The sequence below is a fragment of the Micromys minutus genome (genome assembly GCF_963924665.1).
Source record: "Micromys minutus genome assembly, chromosome: 19".
Lineage (NCBI taxonomy): Eukaryota > Metazoa > Chordata > Mammalia > Rodentia > Muridae > Micromys > Micromys minutus.
This window is the reverse complement of record NC_137954.1, coordinates 10,678,434-10,699,937: the sequence shown is the minus strand read 5'-3', so window position 1 is coordinate 10,699,937 and position 21,504 is coordinate 10,678,434. Positions and strand designations below refer to the sequence as shown.

At 38.7% G+C, this 21,504-nt stretch overlaps 1 protein-coding gene across 2 annotated transcripts; it reads right to left on the bottom strand.

Moving 5' to 3' along the window:
* Positions 1-2,818: 2,818 nt before the first annotated feature.
* Positions 2,819-13,061, bottom strand: NDUFB3 (NADH:ubiquinone oxidoreductase subunit B3). Of its 2 annotated transcripts, none has more exons than XM_080933353.1 (3): positions 12,847-13,061; positions 7,082-7,241; positions 2,819-3,096 (listed from the first exon to the last, which is right to left on the bottom strand). In XM_080933353.1, the coding sequence occupies exons 2-3, from the start codon at positions 7,237-7,239 to the stop codon at positions 2,940-2,942; spliced, it is 315 nt and encodes a 104-aa protein (XP_080789479.1). In that variant the 5' UTR covers positions 7,240-7,241; positions 12,847-13,061; the 3' UTR covers positions 2,819-2,939. The 2 variants fall into 2 exon arrangements, with proteins under 2 accessions (XP_080789479.1, XP_080789478.1); XM_080933352.1 differs by having other exon boundaries at positions 12,815-13,055.
* Positions 13,062-21,504: the final 8,443 nt, after the last annotated feature.

The following is a 21,504-nucleotide window of genomic DNA, read 5'->3' as shown; positions in this document are numbered from 1 at the left end:
CCAATCATCTTAACTCTGCTGAGCCCAGTTTCATAGTCCAAAATATAATGTGATGGCAACTGTCCTGCATACGCTTGGAGTATATGCTCTGCTTTTGTTCCAGGGTTCTATAAATATTGCATCAAGCTGGGTGGTAGTGTTGCTCAAGACTTCTGCAGCCTTGTTTTCTACTTCTATCGATTACCGAAAAGGGAGTGTCACAAGCGCCAGCTATGGTTCTGTTCATTTTGCTTCCACTATTTTGAAGCTCTGCATAGGTACTTAAGATTATATAGGGACTAGTATAATCTTTCTTTCTCTTTATTTTTCTCCTTCCTTTCTGTTCCTTTTCTTTCTCCCCTTTCTTTCTCCCTTCCTTCTTTCCTTTCCAAGATAGTATCTCAGAATATTATTAGCAAGGCTGGCTTCCAACTTACTATCTTCCTGCTTCAGCCTCTCAAGTAGCTAGACTGATAGGAAGCACACAGCACCTGTTTGTGTGTGTGTGTGTGTTAAGTCATGAGCTTATTTTACACATCTTTATTCAGTAAAATAAGTTCATGACTTACCCTCAAATTGTTACATGTTCACCGCATAAAATGATTCACTCATTTAACATTCAGATAATACAATGCAAATTTAGATTGTGTTATGATTGCCTTTTATCAGGGATACAATTAACAAAATCAACCCATCGTAGAGTATATTGATAATTAGAATGTCAAATCAATAAATGTATTTTTTTAAGTAAATCCAATCCATTGTCCCTGACAAGATGTTTAAAGTAGGCCAGGGACAGATCAGGTCCTTGGGCTTTGCTGGCCAGGACCAAACATTGCTAATCGAGACCAAACTTTACAGAATCAAGGACGTGAATGACAAAAGCTGGTTTTGAAATTAACATTGCTGTTAGTTATTCCAATTAATATGCAGTGGGCTGACTGTTTGTGTCCTCCTAAAATATGTTGACACTTAATCCCACTCTGACAGCATTTAGAGACAGCTAATCTCCCAAAGGCCTCTGCACATGGTACACAGAACCGTCATGAATGGTATAAATTCCAGAGTGACAACCCCCACCCCCCGCCACCTCCCTGAAAGAAGACAGCTTCTATTAACCAGAAAGACAGCCCTCACCAAAAACCCAACTGTGTTAGTTGGAAACTGTAGAATTTCTAATGATTTCATTTTACCACTTGAGTTTTATTAGAAATTCTTCTGCCTCATTTCAAATTGCTCATTTTGACTTTAGCTTGACTACTCAGAGAAAGAATATATCTTTTTCAATAAACTGTTTTAAATTCTATTTAATTTTAAAAATTATTTTGTTTGGCTGTTTTGATTAGATGTTTGTCTGCGTACTATGTGTATGCTCATGAAAGCCAAAAGAGGGTGTTGAACTTCCTGGAACTGGAGATACAGAAGGTTGTTGATGGCAAACATGTGGATACTGGGAATTTCCCAGGTCCTCTGGAAGAACACCCAATTGTTGAGACATCTCTCCAGCCTCTTAATCTTAACTGGTGACTTAATGTTAAAGATTTACCCTGGGGAAATGTCCAGTCTATTAAAAAGTGTCAAGGTTTTCATGTTGCCAACATTGAGCAGGCACAAATGGGATTAGGTCCTTAGTATGAAAAGGCCAGAGTGAACAAGTCTACCCCAACCCCCTGCCTAATACAAGAACAGTGAGGATTCAGAAGAGAATAAAGAAAAATGAACATGATGCATATGCATGTCACAAAGAAACTGTTGGCAGGACGTTCCTCTAAATAGCAAGACCAACTCCAATTCAAAAACCTAGAGGCAGAAGACAGCAGAGGTCTTACCAGCACTGGATCCTGCATGCTAGAATACGGATCTCCCAAGCAGGGTGTGGCCACTGCTGTAATAAAGGTATGACCATCCTGGGGTAAGCAACACTTTCTCTGGATTTGAGGCCTGCTCTATGGAACAAAATTCAGGCTTAGTACTGTAAACCTGGTCAAGTCCAGGACTCAGGAGGTCATAGGCCCCAGGGAGGAAACTTACGACCATTGTTTTGTTAAATGGTCACTTTGATCTGCTTTTTACAAATTTACACTTGTGCTCATAAAAATTATCATTACTCATTACTCTCAACTTTAGTCAGCCCCCCACCCTGCCAGCAGCAATCAATATAAAAACTACTGATTGCTGATTGATCAAAGTGGTGAGATTAAATAACCTGAGTGCTCAGCCCTAAATGGGGCAACTATATCACTCCATAGACAGCTGATAGGTAGACACACACACAGCTCAGGGAGTATCATGCATGAGGAAACAAAGAATGTAGCAACAGGACAAGAAAGAATGCTATAAAATGTTGTCTTCCGTGTGTGACGTGGCTGTTGCACAGTGGGTTACCTGCATAAGATTTATCCAACCAACATTCCATCATAGATAGTGGAGAAGCTCGTGAGGCTCAAACTGTAGCCAAGGAGATACTGGCAACAAGTGTCTACTCGTTTTTCTTTGGGGTGTGGCTTCTGGTAAACTGTCTAAGCTCCAGTGGACAGCTTCACACCTATGCACATATAGGCACTACTAACTAAACTCACCGGGTCTTAAAAGGCCTATTAGAGCACAGCCATTTTCGTTGTTAAATTTTGTAGCTGCCTGATATATTCAGAATACACCACTGCTGGTGCCTCCAATACCCACCATTCCAAACAACATCCCACACATGTGTGTACACATACATATATAGAGTCTAAGCTAGTCTTGAACTGAGATCCTTCTTCCTCAGCTTTCCAAGTGCTGAGGTTATAGGTACATGCATTAAATTTTTCTTTTTAATTTTATTTAAGAGTTACAAAAACAAGTTTTCCTTACTTTATTGAACCATACTATAGTCTTTCAATGACAAACATACAGTCAAGGATGCTACAGTGAGAGAATTTCTCTCATTTGTATGAAAGTGATGTCACAAGGTGCTCTCTTCAGTGATGCTTCTGATCATCATTCTGGGAAGCCAGGAAATGTTCAGCCCCTAAAGCGACCACAAACGCAGCAAACCCCCATTTGAATCCTTTTAACATTACGCTTGCGAAAGAGATGTTGCTTGCAAAGCCACCCATGTATCTCCAAGCCTCATTGCTAAAAGAAAAAGATAAGAAACATTACAACCACATACAATTCACATTAATTCATCCAGCAAAATAATTTGATTTTCTTCTTCCTTAAATACTTAAGTGCTACATTAGTATTTCTTTTTTCTTGGTGGTGATTTTTTGTTTGGGGAGTTTTGTTTCATTTTGTTGTTTTTGAAATATAGTCTTGTTATGTAGTCATGGCTGTCCTAGAACTCACAATGATCTCCTTGCCTCTGTATCCCAAGTGCTGGGACTAAAGACATAAGCCACTGTGCTGGAACACTGTTTTCGAAGTAGAGCCTCACTGTATAGGCTAGGCTAGCCTCCTACTTGTAGCAATCCTCCTGCTTCAGCCTCCTGAACTGCAGGACTATAGACATGAACCATCACACCTGGTTCAAACCAACACAATTCAATACTGTAGGTCATAGTAGAAATATTTCTTTGGCATAGGATAATTAAAAATATATGACCAAGTCTCACAAATAAAATATGAAGTGGTCCCCTGCTCAGAGTTGACTGCGATCTTCCTGACATTACTGTGGTAAATACTGGAATTCTAATGAGCGGTCTGCCTCGGCACAGGACACATGACTGCCTTCACTGCTACTCTTCAAGAGGCTCACAGCCTTCCTTGCATATAGCCTGTGCTTCAGAAGACTGAGTTCCTGCTATGGTACTTTCTTTTGGCTGAACAAAGAGAGAGAAAGTTGACAGCCATAGGGAGATGTGTAGACTCAAATATATAGTCTAAATTAGTGAGAAAAAAAATCACTTTATAGGGAACAAAAAGACTTGAAAAAGCAAAACAAAAAACTCCCAAACAAACAACAAAAAAAAAAAATCCCTATCTCACTAGAAAATACGGAAACAAATCAAACTTAGATGCCAAAACCACACAAAGATGTTAGGAGTAGCTGTGCTTGTGGCACTCTGGAACTCACTGAGCTCTGGAACCTGCTCTGTAGACCAGGCTGACCTTGAACTCACGGAGATCAACTGTCTCTGTCGCCCAAGTGCTGGGATTAAAGGTGTATTCCACCACCAGATGTGTTGCATATTCTTAACAAAATTTTAGAACATCAAAACCAGTAATGTACAAACAAAAATGGCATATCATGAAGAAATACAGGAAAATCTATCAACCAACAATAATAAAAAGCATGGTATGTCTCCACGTCTCTCTAATCTGGCTACTCAGGAGACCCATCTAAGAGGGCGGCTGTCCCCGGGAATTAAAAACAAGCTGGGACAATATTGCAGGACTGATTTTAAAAGAAAGGAAATGGTGGGAGATACAGCACATTCCTAGAGTCCCAGTTCTCAGAAAGTTGAAAAGCACAAGACTGCTCTTTAGGATCGGCCTCAGATATTAAATAAGACTCCGTTGTAAAACCACCAGGAAAAAAATCCAAAGTTTACAGACTGACAAAGTAACATTATCTCTGCAGACAAAATGACCATTGTACAAAGAAAAATTTTCTAGAGCAATAATTTAGCTAGAATAAAAGTTTATCTAAACAATAAATGAGATATAAAATTACGTGAAAATTAATTTTCAGCAACACAGCTGAAAAATGAGATTTACAATAGTACCACAATATGAATTTAGCAAAATGCTCAAGAGAAGCAAGAAAATACTGTTTAAAATTTCAAAAAGTCCGAAGTCACTTGTATGCTAAAATAGTCATTATTTAAAAGGCCTAAATTAATCTCCAAACTAATGTGAGTCCGATAAACATGGAAAAGACCCACATGTTATACATTTTTGTAAAATAATGAATGAGATCCCAATTAAAATCCAAGTCAGCCATCTGTAGAAACTGATGAGAACACTCTAAAATTTACAGGCAAATAGAAAAGGTTCCAAGTAGCTAAACCAATGAAAGGTAACTGAAGATCTTATACCTCCTGCTAAAGATTGTGGTATTAGATCTACGTGTAGACATATTGAACTGGGAAACAAAATGGAGTCTAGAAACAGACCACAGAGAGATGGTCTATTGATTTTTGACATATTTATCAAAGTAATTCAGTGGGGAATAATCTTTTAATAAATGGTCCTGAACCAACTGGATATCCACCTGTAACATTTGCCTCCCTTCTTTCTTCAAAGGAAACAAAAACTAACTCAAGGTACTGGAGAGATGCTCAGTAGTTAAAGCACTGGCTGCTCTTCCAGAGCACCCAGGTTAGATTGACAGCAAACACAGGAGGTTAAACAACTGCTTGCAACTCCTGTCTCAGAGGGTTCAACACCTTCTGATCTCTGCAAGCACCAGATGCACAGGTGGTGCACAAACATCCACGCACACGCATATATACAAAATATTTACAATAATAAAGACATTTTTGTAAATAGAAAAATTAACTCAAAAATGAATAATCATACCTCAATTTAAGAACACCACTGGCTGAATGTGATAACGGAAGCCTGCAAACCCAGTATTTAAGAGCCTAAGACAGGGAGATTCTGAGTCTAGGCCTGGTGGTTAGACACATAACTGTATCAAAAAGGATAAAAAGAAAATGCTTCTAAAAAACATAGGATAAAATCCTAGTTAAGATGCAAAAGTAGTAGTGACAAAAAATACTTAGTTGGAAATTTATTGAAATTAAAACATTAAGAAGATGAAAAGACAGGTTATATATGGTCACATATTCTGGGAAAGAACATTTACAAAATTTTTATGTGATGAAGGGCTTTTTTTTCAAAACAAATAAAGAACTATTAAAGCTCATAACAAGAGGTCAAAAGACCTGAGGATACACTGCACCAAAACCAAACAAACAACTCACAGACTGTGCACAAAATGACTAACACAAGCACCAGCTAGTATTGGGCAACGGGAGGAAAGCACGACAAAGCTCTGTGGCCTGTTTACTAGAAGGGTTTCCTTTTTCTTACAGTTTTTTGAGAGTAGCTCTTATGTAGCCCACAGTGGCCTCCAGTTTGATGCATAGCTGAGGATGACTTTGAAACTCTAGTTCTCCAACTCCCACCTTTCAGCTGAGATGGCAGGTGTGCACAAGCATTCTGTGTGTTACAACGGCTCAAGTGAAGACTGAAAACATTGAGTACTGACTGACCACTAAGCAACTGAAGTTCTCACTCACTGCTGATAGGAACAGGTAATAACAGTAGCTCTTCAGAAAGTGGTTTGACAGTTCTTATTTTTAAAAAGACTCATAGATTTATCATATAGTCCAAAAATCATTTTTAAAGGCAAGGTTTTTCTGTGTAGCCCTGGCTTTCCTAGGACTCACTTTGTAGACCAGGCTGGCCTCAACTTACAGAGATCCACCTGCCTCTGACTCCCAAGTGCTGAGACTAAAGTCATGTACCACCACTGCCTGACCAGAAATCCCACTCTTCAGTAGTTAAGCAAGAGAAATGAAAATACATATTCATACAGACTTATGAATGGTTGCTGCAACTTTACTCATAATAAAGCCCAAAAGCTGGAAACAATTTGAATGGCTACTTTGGTTCACAGATATGAAAAACAGCAACATGTGTAAAAAATAAAAAAGCTGCAGAAGACAGGCTTTCTAGAATGGGTTTCATCACCTGGCACTTAAAAAACAAACCCAATAAATGAGAAAACTCAGCTCCTCTTTCCTGTGCAAAACAACATCATCAAGTGAAAATGTAGGACAAAAGACACATCCCACAGAATTCGAACACAGAAAGCTTTAGTAAAGAAAGCACCAGAGAAACTGAGAAGCCATTTTTCGCAGTACAAGGTGGAGCATGGATACTGCCTCTCTATAATCATAAATAACTAGATCTGGACCAGCAAGAACATTCAGGAGGTAAAGGTACTGGCTGCCAAACTGGCAACAGGACACAATGATAGGACAGAACTCCCTTGAGTCATCTCTATCTTCACACTTGTACTCTGGCAGATAAATGCCAACCCTCCTGCCCCAGAACACAAATATACAAGTCATTTCAAAGAGAGAAGACATTTCCAGACTCATCTTACCGAGCCCATGGATCCCTCAGCCCTCGTGCGGCAAGCTTCTTCTGCATCATTTCTAATGGCGTCCCTTCAATTTTCCACTGTCTGTAATCTGGAAGTTCCAATTTACCATGACCGTGACCATGCCCGTGTTCGTGACCATGCCCGTGTCCAGCCGCCATGTCTATGGGAAGAGGGATGAGGGAGAGAAACTATAGACACCCAAAAGCCAAGTTTGAGGTCTATGTTTCAAGTGCAATGTTTTGAAAAGAGATACATTCTTGAAAATATAAGTAGAAAGCATTTACAAAAAGAACTTTTAAAATGTTTATAAAAGCAAAAAAAAAAAAAAAAAAAAACAAAAAAAACAAAACACTTTTACAGAGGAAAACAATGAGACTCCAAGCAGTAACTTCTGAAGAAGACAGCTAATGAATGGTATCATTTGTACTTTAACCTGTGCTAAGTCCCTCCTAATGCCTAGATAATGGTTTCCTCTCTTTAGTCTGACTGCAAGAATATGCAGAAAAGAGTACATGCTGTTTTATCTTTCTCTAGCTGGTTCTTCAAAAGGCATATTTGTAGGTTGATGCATGATTGGACAGTGGAGAGGTAGGCAAGGAAAAGTCTAGGAAAAGGGAGGTAGAGAGAGAGAGGGAAGGAAGAAGATGGAAGCCGACATGTATGTTTCTCTCTAGCTTGATGAGGTTGTTATGATTATTTCTAAGGGTTTCTATGGGTCTAATTTAACTTTTCTGGATGGGCAGTTTGTATCTTTGTCCGCTGGCTGTAAGCTTATTGTGTAGAGGGACTGTAGATTGAGAATTTAACATATAAACCTGTTTGACAAGTTAATGATTGTGGAGTCATGTTTATATCGGGTGGTGGAGGAATACTAGTGAAAACAAAACACAGGGGCAGTGGAGTGAACCGCACCTGAGTTTTTAGAGGCAGCATGGAGCTGTTAAGTTAGATTCCCCACAGTGCCATGTGGCCCTGTGGGAGCTAGCACTAATGTGGAATAAAAGGTTTCAACTTTTTAATATTTACTGCAACGCATATTAATCCTTTCAACTATGCAAGAGTACATGAACATTTTCTATAAAGAACCAGATAATACATTTTTTTAGGTCTTGTGAGAAAAAGAGGTAAAACTGAGGATAGGAGGGGTGTTTTCCAGCAAGATTTTACTGATAAAGTCTAAAATATACTAAATAACTAAAATAGTTCCTTATGATACATGTCTTTTGATGAAAAATGAAATTTCTTTTTAGAGGGTTAGTAGTTTGCCTACCTGGAATTTAAGGTCACTATTCTATAAATAGCATCAAAATGATTGTATAAGTTCATCCGTACAAAAACACTATTAGCTCACGAGCAAGCCTCAACAAAAACATGCACCGTGCTAAATATGGCCTGCTGGCTGGAGTTTACTAGTTCAAGTTCTGACCATTTCCACCTGAGGACACCCTCTTAACCAATAAATTACCTTTGTAAATAGAATATATCAATGGTTGTTGTTTTAAGGCTTGTTTTGCTAGTGTAAAAATAGCCTTTATCATATAAAGGTAGCAGTTGGTTTTCTATAATCATTGCTCTCCAGAAATAAAACCAAACAAACAAAAAAACAAACAAAAACTTCTACCATTATATCTCCATTTAATAATAGCAGTCCAACAGTAAGACAGAATTTTTCAAAATGGGATTTTACAAAACAGAAAAAAATTAAGATATATTAATATATGCTGAAGACATTATATGAAATGTTTATTTCATTAAACAGCAATACTAGGATATGAGAAAAGATGAACATGGTAATTAATGAATTAACTCAAACTTAACATTTATAAACATGTTAAGAAGTCAGCTGGATACAGCAGCACAAGTCTTTAATGCCAGTGGTTCAGGAGCAGAGGCAGGTCAATCTGAGTTCTTGGCCAGCCTGCTCTACAGATGGAGTGTCATGTCTGTTATACAAAGGAAACCCTGTATCAAAGTCCGCCCCCCCCCCAAGGTAATCACTGAACATTATGTTAAAGATCTCCATATTTGAAAAATTAAAATATAGCCACTAAGTACAAATTAAAACTACAACACACAGCTTTGAATGAAACATTTCATCCATCACTTTATTGTTATTTGGGGAAATCAGTAATGTAGTTTTCCCTGTGTAACCTTGTTTGTGCTGGAACTTGCAGGTCAGGCTGGCCTTGAAAGCACAGAGATCATCTTTTTTAAAAAAAGATTTATTTATTTATTATATATAAGTAACCTGTGGCTGTCTTCAGACACAGAAGGGGGCATCAGATCTCATTACAGATAGTTGTGAGCCACCATGTGGTTGCTGGGATTTGAACTCAGGACTTCTGGAAGAGCAGAGCCATCTCTCCAGCCCTCCAGAGTGTTGGCATTAAAGGTGTGAACCACCATTGCCTGGCTATATGCATACATCTTTTCCCAGCCACTAGAGAGGCTGAGGCACAAAGATCATTGGATTCTAAGAGCCCAAGTTGGGGCTAGGCTAGGCAACATGGTCGTGGTGTCTCAAAAAACAAAACAAAACAAAACAAAAAAAAAGGAATAATATAAAGGGAAAAAATGACTGATATTTGAGAATGATTTGAGACTCATAATTACCAAATAAAGGCTACTAACATGCATTTAGAATGTAATGCTTTCACATGGTCATAGGATGTTAAAAATGAACTTTAAAAATGTTTTATAGTTTACAAAACCAACCCCTATTTAAACAAATGTAAATGTTAGGATACTAATCTTGATTGAGAATCTATAAAATAGAGTCCCCTTCCCCCAGCCTCAGCAGATGAGGCTGACCTTCAATTTGATATGCATGGAAGGTTGACCTTTAGCTTCTGATCCTCCTGACTTCATCTATCCACTGCTGAGACTACAGGCACGGGCCATGATGCCCAGTCAGCCAAGTTGTGATAAAATAACTTGTTTTTAAAATTAAAAGTTTAAATATTACCATAGTATAAGGTTACTTTGAAGCTAAAATATTACTGTCTCAAAATACTAATTTGCAATGTAAGATTTTAAAGGAAAACATGAAATTCTATACCCATTTCTCTTGTACAAATTTCTTTAATAAAGCCGATATATTTAATCTACCTAATTACAATATTTTAGAAAAAATTCTTCTATAGGAACTTCCAAACTTGAATAAACATATTCCTAAGGAATCTTTGTTTTCTTTTAAACATTATAGTCTCAGCTGAACTAAAGTACACATTCATGTAGTCAGAGTCACTTCAGAGCTAAGGCAGGAGGACCACTTCAGACCAGTTTAAGGCTGAAGATGGGCACCGTCACGTGAACCCATCTCAAAATGCAAAATAAAAATTACTGTTATTTTAAAATAGGCATATATCAAACAACAAAAATCTCGAATGTTCGAAGGAAAAGTTTAAATGTATCTTTTTATGAACCACTAATAGCTACTAAATGCAAGAAAATCCTCAGTAATCCTGGACTTCTTTCACATAACAAGAACCAAAATCTATCTTGCAAGATTGAGGAATGCAGAAATCACACTGTGGTGTGTCTTCCATTTTCATATCCAAGTGAGACTGACTGAGCACAAATGTTCTGGAAAACTGGCATGACCTAGAGAACATTCACTGGGCATGGCTCCGCCTTTAATCGCAGTGCTGGGGAGGCAGAGGCTGGCAGACCTCTTGAGCTGGAGGGCAGCCTGGACTACAGATCGACTTCAAGGACAGCCAGGGCCACACAGAGAAAAATCAAAGGGGAAAGGGGGAAGAAAGAATATTCAAATATATATGGCCACCAATTCCTCTCCTGGATCTGTACTGCCTCATTTGGTAGCTTCTAACATTTAAAATGCGGCTAAGGAACTGGGAATTTAAATTTCAAAATAGACCCTTTTTTAAAAAAGTTTTATCTGTGGTGTGTGTGTGTGTGTGTGTGTGTGTGTGTGTGTGTATGATGCATGGGAGTGTCCTTGGATGTCAGAAGAGGGTATTAGATTCCTGAGAGCTGAAGTAATAAATAGTTGGTGATTGTGAGCCATTTGGTGTGGGTACTAGAAGCCCAATTTAGGTTCTCTGGAAGGGTAGCAAGTATCAAAGCAAACTCTTAAATAAATTATAAGAAAATACTAAAGTGCATTTGGAATTATCTGGGTGTATATACTCTTTTAAGTGTATTTTTTTTCAACTTTCTAAAATACAAACACAGACCAAGTATTTATATTTATGAAAATTATATATAAGTATACTGTATATATAAAGTAATACATTTTTGACAGTGTGAGAATGTAGAATTATTCATTATATGTATTTATTCAAGACAAGGTTTCTCTATGTAGCCCTGGCTGTTCTGGAACTTGTTCTGTATAGTTCATTGAACTAGGCTAGTGTTGAACTCAGAAATTCACGTGCCTCTACCTCCCAAGTGCTAGGACTAAAAGCAACCACACCAGGCTTCAGGGTGTATCTTTAAATAGAAATATGTTTAACATAATGGGTTAGATGAATTTTTCTTTACTTTTAGTGTCTTCTAGACATTTTAATTTTACATATGTGGCTTCCATTGCATTTCTTTGGATATCATCTCTTAAGAGAAATTCCTGAATGTGCATGGCAAGGAATATGTTTATAAGATTTTATTTTCCAAATGAAGCACAAATTATCACTGAGGTATGAGCCACCCTTGTCTTACAAGAATATTGTTTATTCACTTGAGACAGTCTCACAAAGCTCAATCTCATCTCAAACTTGGTATGTCGCCAGGGAAGTCTTGGAACTCTTAAGTTTCTGTCTCTATCTCCCAAGTGCTAGTACAGGCCTGTGCATCATGCTGGGTTCCTATTTTTAAAAGAGTATTTATTTAAAGCTCTGTGTGTGTGTGTGTGTGTGTGTGTGTCCATGTAGAGATCGGAGGACAACCTAAATGAACTGCTTCTCTCCTCATACTATTATAAAATGAGTACGTTATTCTGTACTAGGGAGATCAACAATTATTTCACCTTTAGACCTGCACATTTAAGAATAGTAAAGAAATAGATTCAATTACAAATGAAACATAATTATGGAAATTTTAAATGGTATCTGACTATGTCAGAAGTGAATTTAAAAGTTTGGTGATGATCAACCTCCACTAACAATTGTTTGTTCTAGCACTGGGGAAGTGTTGACTTGCTTTCCGTAAGGAAGAATAATGTTACTCCTATTACATATACTTTTACAGCTTATCTGGGGCTTTCAAGTGTGTATCTCAAATTTTCCTCATTTAAAAACGGAGATGGCCATAAAAATATGAGAAAATACAAATGAAATGCTATTACATTAGTACCCAATCCTTAATCCTAGGATTATGCAATAGTCTTGATTTTTTTTTTTAAATTTAAGTACGGTATCATAAATACTTACACCAGGGAAATCATACTTAAAATATAAGCTTGTGAAGCAACCATTGCAATTATTTCTTCTAGTTTTAAGTATTTTCGGATTAGAGTTGTCCTTTACCCTATTCCAACACAACCCAAAAAGCCAGGAGGCTAGGAGTAAATTGCATCTGCTAGCGACGGGTTAAAAGATCTCTGGAATTTAACCACCACAGTAATTCTCAGGGCATCCTTCATCCGCCTCCACTCGCCCAGCTGTGCCGGCCAGCAACGCACCCTCCTCCCGGTCTGAGCTGGTCCTCTCAGCACTGTCCACTTCTGCATTTCCCTGCTTAATCCAGAAGTCTCCCACCAACTCTCTAAATTACCTGACAGCAATCTGACCTCCCAGGACACTCACTATTCAACCTTCCAGCCGGAGCCAACCGGAAACGGACGTTGTTCCCTCTAGTTTCTTACGGCAGGAAAGTGGAGAAGACGGTAAACGTTCCGGAACTAGCGCAAGGCTCCCAGACAAGACAGAGATGACATGAAGGAGCCTGGAAGTCGAGACTGTTTCCTACACTTGGCAGCTGGAGTCTGACTGAGGTAGAAGGCATTGAAAAATAGGAGGCTGAAGCCGTGTTTTCCTTGCCCTCGGACGGAATCTTTAGGCGGTGCACCGAGAGGCGGGCCAAACCCGTAGCGCAGCCAATGAGAGCGGCTGTTATTGAGCGCGTGGGCCCACTCAATGAGAAAGCTGGTTGTTATGCTGCAGTTGGCAGGCTGCTGCGGGAGGCGGTGGCGGTAGGGAGCCTGAGGCTGCGGGGTGACAGGTAGGCGGCAGTGCTGTCTTGGGTGGGGGGGCGGTGTACGGTGCCGGGTGAAGAGGGCTTTCTTCTCCGGCTGCGGACACGGTCTCCGGCAGCTGACGAAGGTGAGGTAGGGAGGCGGCTGCAGGAATGTTGGCGGATCCGAAGCCCTGCAGACCTGAGAGCAAGCTCGGGAGGGTCGTGAGGAGACGGCTGCTGAGGCGGTTTGGGGATGTGTTGTGGGGTAACTTGGGGCCCTAGGAAGGGCGTTCGGGTGTCGGTGGCGCGGGCTAAGGCGGGAAGGAGGCGAGAGCAAGACACTGTGGTAGTGAGGGCTGAAGGAATGTCTTGCAGGAAGCGTCGGGTAAGAGAAGGACGCGGCATTGCAGACACCTGAGTGAAATCCTAGGGGTTGTTCTTAGGGCCGTTTCCTGGGATGGGGAGCCGGGCGGAAAAGAAAGATATTTATTGGTGGTCAGGTCTAGAAATTAGTGTCTGTACATTATGTAACCCCTGGCAGTTATTTTTTTTTCTTTTAAATAACTCGACTGATCCTGGTAGAGAAGAAGAGCTCTTGCAACCCCTTGATGTATCTGAACACTTTCTTCTTGTTGGCTCCAGTGTTTTCTCTACCGAGGTAGGGTCGGTAGGAGGAGGACAACTAGAAGGCAAGAGTAGTCACGAAGCGCTTATCCCAAATATGGACTTGGGTTGAGAGACAACACAACGTTAGCTTTAGCTGAATGTCAGACTCGTGTATTTTAGTTCATGAATTTGCTTTGCGGCTTTAACCTTCAGAAAAGTGGAGAGCCGTTTAAGTCTATAGAAGAAGGTAAATGTAGATTAGAAAATGAACAGTAAATGCGTAGACAACTCGCCCCCAGTGTTTGGATGTTAAGGGTTGTGCAAATCAGGTGGAAATCTTGGCAGAGGAGTGTCAACTTTTAAGTGATTTCCCTAGTTAAGTCTGAGAAGCTAGTTGTGAGTTGTGCCTTAGGCTTAAAAATAAGCTCATTGAATGTCCTGAACGTAGATAAAATTTTATTTACAAGTTTAAGACTTCTTGTTTTGAAAAGTCTTTTAAATCTATGGTTTGAATGGTGAAATACAGTTCTAAAACAAACTCCTGTCGGCGTGTATTGTGGAAAGGCTCTTTTATAACTCACTGGAAAAATATCCTCAAAGACTGGAAAACTAAAAAGTAGCACTGTAAATTACTAACATGTAAGCTGCTTAAGATGCTGCCGTCAAGTTAGAAGATTAGGACAAATGTGTTATCAAGGAAGTATATTGTCTTTCTGGGCTTGTTATTTAACTACGTGTTAGAAAACCTTTCAAAGATATAAATTTTTTCGACTAGTGATCATTTATACATAAACATTGTACATATACATAAAATATACATATAAAGTTAGAATATGGGCTTTTTTCTCTCAAAATATTGTTTGAGTAGATATGGCCATTAGTATTTGTTTTGAAATGACCAGCACACTGAGGTATTTGTTAATGCTTTGAATAAAAAATTTTAGATGATATTGGTGTTTTATTACTTGTCTTTTATATTTTTACAAGAATAATGGTATTTTCGTCACAAAGAAAACTTAAATTTTTGCTTTAGGTGAAATTCTATAGTGCTTTACATACAAAAATATGGTGTTTACATTTTATAAACAAATATTTGCCTTTAGGTAGGTTGGTTTAAGAGAGCATGTGTGTTTCTGTGTTTCTCTTATGTAACCAGCCCACTCTAGCTTTCTTAGAGGACTAATGGCTGATTTTCAGTGGCCAGTAGGTGTCATTGTAGAATGCCATAAACTGAACACTCTTAGGGAATTACCAAGAGTTTAAAAAACAGTCCCCAATTGGCCTCTGATGGTATCTGGATGATTATTTATAAATCATGGAGATTCTGTTTTTCAAAAGATTTCAGTGTCAAAGCTATTTGTAGTGAGTTGACCCACTGATTGTAAGAAAATATTTTTTTGCTTGTTTCAAAGTGAATCTTGAAAGTTTGCTTCTTAATAAACCTTTAATCAGTCTTCCTCCCTTCTTCCTTCCCTCCATCTCTCCTCTCTTTCTCTTCAGACAGTCACTGTGTAGAGCAGGCTGGCCTTGAACTCACTCCTCTTCACCTCCTGAGTACATGCACCACCACAACCAGTCCTAAAGTCTTTAATAGCTAGTATGGATTTGTTTCATCGCTGTTAGTACACAGCTTTTACATTTTATTATAGAATATTAAGTTCTAGGATGAGCCTTATTATAGAAAAAACAGTACTGCATAGTTAAAGTTAACTGCTTTCTAGCCACTGTTTTTTTTTTGGAAATTTTTTGCATTTACATTTTAGATGTTATTCCTTTTCCCACAATTCCATCCCCTCTCCCCTTCCCATTGCCTCCATGAAGATGCTCCCTCTCCCACCTCAGCACCTTGGTGTTTTCCAACACTGGGAAAACGAATTTTCACTGGACCAAAGGCCTCTCCTCCCGTTGATGTCAGAAAATGCTATCCTCTGCTGCATATGCACCTAAGGCCAGGGGTCTTTCCATTTGAACTCATTGGTTGGTGTTTTAGTCCCTGGGAGCTGTGGTGGGTTTGGATAGTTGATAATTTTGTTCTTCCCATGGGGATGCAGACCCTTTCAGCTCCTTCAGTCCTTTCTCTAGCTCCTTCATTAGGGCTCTCATGTTCAGTCTGCCGATTAGCTGCAAGCATCCTCCTCTGTATCAGTATGGCTTTGGCAGAGCCTCTGAGGAGGCATCCATACCAGGTTCTTGCCAGGAAGCACTACTTGGCATCATCAATAGTGCTTGGGTTTATTGGGCAAATATGGGGTGTATCCCCAGGTGAGGCAGTCTCTGGATGATATTTTCTGTTTGTCCCTTTATTTCCTCCCATGAATGTTTTGTTCTTCCTTCTAAGAAATACTGAGGAATCCACTTTCTGGTCTTCCTTCTCTTTGAGCTTCATAAGTTCTGTGGATGGTTCCCTGGGCATTCCAAGCTTTTTGGGTAGTATCCACTTATAAGTGAGTACATACTATGAGTGTTCTTTTGTGACTGGATTACTTCACTCAGGATGATAAAATATGGGTAGAAACCTCAACCAAGCTGTACTGTCAACAAAAATATTTTGTTGTTCTTTTTATGCCAAAGCCACAGACTTTTTTTTTTGTTTCATCGTTCATTGCTCCCCACCCCCGACCCCCACTGCCTCCAGAATATTTTCCTTTTTCATTTGTGAGTTTTGTAGACTATGTACTTTTCCCACTATAGGAACTGAATATTTCTCAATGTCTAAAATGTAATATAGTGGATTCCAGTGAGTGCTGGCACAGAAGTCTATGAAAGTGGTTTTACACCAGTAATACAGTTCTTTGCTGCCACAGTCTTCTGATGAGCTTGTTTTTTTCCTATGTCTGTTTCTTATGCTTGCCATAATATAATTCTTTTTAAAAGGAGGGGGATTTGAGGGGCTGGGGAGATGGCTTAGCAGGTATAGCACGAATTTGGATCCCCAGGACCAACATATATGCCAGATGAGCATTGATGGCCAGTTCATAATTCCAGTTCTTAAGGAGGCAGAGATGGGAACCCATCAGTACAAGCTGACTAGCTGGACTAGTCACCTTGGCAAGCTGTGGGGTCAGCTGAACATGCTTCAGTGTATGCAGAGTGAATGAGGAAGATACCGAATCAACCTCTGGCCTTTACATACATACATACCTGCACATATGTGCACCCTCACACAGCAACCACACTATGTGCACAGAGTCACACATGCACACTACTGATGAAAGAGTTGGACCTATTTTTGAGATTCCTCTATGAAGAGAGATCTCAAAATAGTCCAGGTTTTTTAGTTTGTAAAAAAGGACAGACACGTGTATGTTTTATCTGTGCTTCCCTTTATAATTTTAAAGATGGAATATGAAGAAGGTAGATGCATTTGGAGAGAGGGAGAGAGGGGATCCCTGAATGATTTGCTTTATATCTAGACTTCACTTTAGAACCTTTGATCTAATTCAGCTTCTGTCACTTGAGGGTATGAAGCAGTAACAGCAGCTTTAGCTGAGTGAACCAGCTGCCGGATCTATCGGGATTTTATAGCTCAATAAACTGTTTCTATTTAATGTCATAACTAGAGTAGTTTTCTAGCCAGAAGTTGAAGTTGCCAAAAATAAAAATGTGCTGAATGTTTTGGTTTGAGTTAGTTTCTACTTGGCACTTAACTACTTTCTATAAGTCAAACAATTTCTTTTTACAAATTAGTTTTATAATAATTAATTTACAAAGATATTTACTCATCTTATTTTCCTCATGTGTCAGAAAGCTATATTGTCTTAGAATTAACATTTAGAAATAAGAATTGCAAGTTTAGCTGGATGGTGGTGCCATACACCTTTAATCCTAGCACCTAGAAGGCAGAAGCAGGCAGATCTTTCTGAATTCCAGGACAGCTAGGGCTGTACAGAGAAATGCTATCTTGAAAATAAATGTTAAAAAAAAGGAATTACAAGTTTATTTGATTAAACAATTTTCAATAGAACATTGATATATAGATATTTGCTCAATAATATGTAGTAAACTTAGAATTGCAAATCTTTTGACCTTGAGATAGGTCAAGCTTAGAAATTTAAGGACTTTAACAGGTGGCACTGCCACACCTGGCTGTATTTTCTCTTTTATCATCTTGTTAATGCACTGAAGCTACAATCCTGATGTTATCTTTCTTGTTTGCTTTTGTTTCTGGGTTAGTTTGAGATGGGTTTCACTAGTAGTCCAAGCAGGATTGGCCTCTGGCTTCTTAATGATGGGATTATTAGTGTGCTTCTACCTAGCTTTGTAATGCTTCCTTTAACATTTTATTGATGGGACTGGAAATGTGGCATGACAGTTGTCAGTGTACTGAATTCCTTTAGCCCTTCGGCTGAATTGTAATTGTGGTGTGCCCTCAGAGAATAGAGGCTCTTCAAGCCAGTCTTGCTTTCTCCCTGCCCCTCCCATTACAATAGAAATACCTGACACTTTTATCTTTATTAGGTTGAGGCATAGCTGAAGTGGGTCCAAGGTGTCTAGTACCACAGATTTATTGCTAAAGTTAACTTTCCTCCTTACTGGTTGGGTATTGTGTTTGGATGCTAAGAACAAATAAAGCCTGGCAGTGGTGGTGCACATCTTTATTTAATCTCAGCACTTTGGAAGCAGAGGCAGGCAGATCTCTGTGAGTTTGAGGCAAGCCTGGTCTACAGAATAAGGTTCAGGACAGTCAAGGCTATGCAGAGAAACCCTGTCTCAAAAGTAAATAAATATTAAAAATAAATAATAATACATTAAAATCATATACGAAGCAAGTAACCTCTGCTTTAAAAATACAGTTCACTTCTTTGTTTAAATTTTTAAGAATCAGAAATAAAAAGTGTAGGACTGATACACTTGAGAGTTGCCAGGGATCCAGGCTCCTTCTTTGTTTTTCCTTTGTCTTGTTTACTTTGTGTCTTTCACTCTCAGGGTCACCTAATTATACTGGTTGCCCAGTTCTAGGCAGAAGAAAGAAACACGAAGTGGGCACTCTCGTCTTTTAAGAAACATCTTTAGAAACCCTATGCAGAACCTTTTTTTTTTTTTTAATTTTAATGAGTGGAACTTATTTGGTCTTTCATTATACATGATTGCAAATTAAGTTTAGAAATGGCTTAGTTGATTATATAGACTAGATCAGTGGACTCAGTGTTATATGTAAACCAGTAGTCTTTCATATTTGTTTCTCTTTTTTATTGTCTTTTGTTGATTGCCTGTTGTTGCTAAACTGTTCATTCAATATGAATTAACTTCTGTGTACTTGATCTTATTAAGAACTAGAAATGCAAGCCCAACAGAGACATACTCTGTTCTAGAGCAGTTGTAGTTTAATAATAAGACTTGAAAACTTCTATGCAAGTTTTAGAGGAAAAAGAATTACATTTTTGGGTCTATTGGGAATAGTTACCACTCTGCCTTTGTTTACCACAGCAGTTTTTACAAGGTGTGAAGGGTGACCTTTTTAGAGGAGCATTATTAAATGGAAAGGAATGAACTTTTCATGTTCTGAGGTAGAAGGAAAAGGCTGTCCCCCTAATCCCAAGAGAAAGGAGTCCTAAGAGTCACTCTTGTATTTTATATGTTTAACATTTTCCTCTGATGTAATATCTGTGTATTCAGTAATCTTAGATGTTATTATTTTTAAAGAATGCACTGATGTACCACCTCTTATAAGCATTCTGTATTCCAAAGGTTCTGGAGATGGTTTTAACATATATTTTCCTCTTTAAGGTACATTTATTAGTTTTGTCCAGAAAAACAACCACCAATAAAGGATGTTTCTGAGTGATTCATTCTGAAACTACTTAAAAATTGACTCATGTGGCTAAGTTAACCAGTCTCAAGAGCTGCAAGATAGTTGGCAAGCAGCTCAACTGAGTTGATAGTGTAGTTCCTGTCAGGGTCCAAATGCCTAAGAGCCAGAAATGATGTAGTTACTCTAAACCAAAACTGTCTAGCTTTAGATGCAGAAAGGTACCCCAAGGACAAGAAAATGGTGATGTCCTGGGGGAAAAGACATATTCAGGTAGGAAGAACACACTTTTACCTGGGGTAGGTTTAGCATTTTTTTGTTGTTGTCGTTCTATGTGGGCCTCCAATTGTGCGAAAACCACTCACCCCCAGCAAAGGAAATGTTTCATTTAGTCTACAGATAGTTAACTGCCGTCCACAGGAACTTCAAAGAAACACCTAAGATAATGTTTAACTATATAATGTTTAACTATGTACGTGAGATTGGCAATATTTTTAGCCAAGGTAGAGGCAGAAATATATCATGAAACAATAATGAACACAAATGATATTTAATGTCTCTAATAACTATTAATTTGATGATGAAAATACCAGTAACTTCTACTAGAATTCAAATCACAGAAAACTTTGTGTCCCCCATGTTCATTCATAATCTAATGAAAATGTAAGCCTTAGTTATAGGGTGATAAAAGAATTATAACTTTGTTCTTTTTGAAGTATTATGTTCTTTTCACAGTCCTGGACCCTAGGCTGACAACTTGGGGTAGGAGAGGAAGACTGCATTGGAGGAGACACTTTGTAAGGGGAGGTGATTCTTCATTTGAGAGTTGAAGGAGGGTAAGAAAGAGGCTTAGGCAGGGTTACAAATTGGGTTGCTTTGCAAGACTGGTGTTTTGTTTTGTTTTTAAGGATTATCTAATTTATATCACAATCTTGCTAATGGGGCCATTTGTTCCTAATCCTAGTAAGGAAAGGAAGTGCTCATTTAAAAAAACAAAAAAAACATTTAGCCAAAACTTTATATCTGTATCTCTGGTCACCTCTCTTTTTACTTCTTTCCTTTTATATCTTTATACATCATGTAAAGCTGAACCTACTGGGTGTATTTCCTTTTCTCCTTCCTAGTGGGCTATTTTGTTGTAATAATTCCGGTTTATTTTATGAAACCACACACAAACCAAAGTCATCTTTTCCTTTTGGTTGTAGGGAAGTTTACAAGGCCATAGGATAAGGTGGGTGACATGTAGTAGAAGTAAAAGCTGTAGATTCTAGAGCTAGTTCTTTTCTCTGGTGCTTTTGTGGCTTGCTGTAATCTTGTTGTATGACTGCTGTAGTCAGGGTTAGCTGATAATGTGGTCACAATAACAACAAATCTTCAAATAATAGCTTGGGTTGGTTGGTTGGTTGGTTTTTTAAGAAAAGGGTCTATTTATTGCTTTGTGAAATCTGCTGCAGGCCTGGGTGCTTACAGGCAGCTGTCTTCACTTGGTGGGTCAGCAATGCACCCTGGTGACTGCTGGCTGTCAGAACAGCAAAGGACTCATATGCTAGGTACTGCTTTCTGACAGCGAAATGCCTTTATAGAAGTCATTTTACCTTTTGATTAAAACAAGTTGTCAATTCACATGTAACTAGAAGATAGAGAAATAAAGGTCCTCTTTTGTGCACTGAAGAAGAGAAAAGAACCAATGTGTGTCTGTCACCTCCATTAATGAGGAAATGCTGCTGGCACCTTGTGGCTTGGTGAAGCAGACAATCAGTTCCTGAAAACGATTAGGTTACATGGTCACATTGGGAGCTTACTTTTTTGCAGGGTCCAAAAGCCAGGCAAGAGCTATTTCTTGAAAGGAGAATGATCATCTTCAGGAGACATAGTTCCTTTCTATTGAAGCAGTAGTTCTCAGCTGGGGCAGTTTTGCTCCCAAGGGGATATT

Coding starts and splice junctions, on each gene's coding strand:
- NDUFB3 (XM_080933353.1), bottom strand. CDS start 7,239: ATGGCGGCTGGACACGGGCATGGTCACGAACACGGGCATGGTCACGGT. Junction 3,097..7,081: donor CTGAGGGATCCATGGGCTCG/GTAAGATGAGTC, acceptor TTTTTCTTTTAG/CAATGAGGCTTGGAGATACA.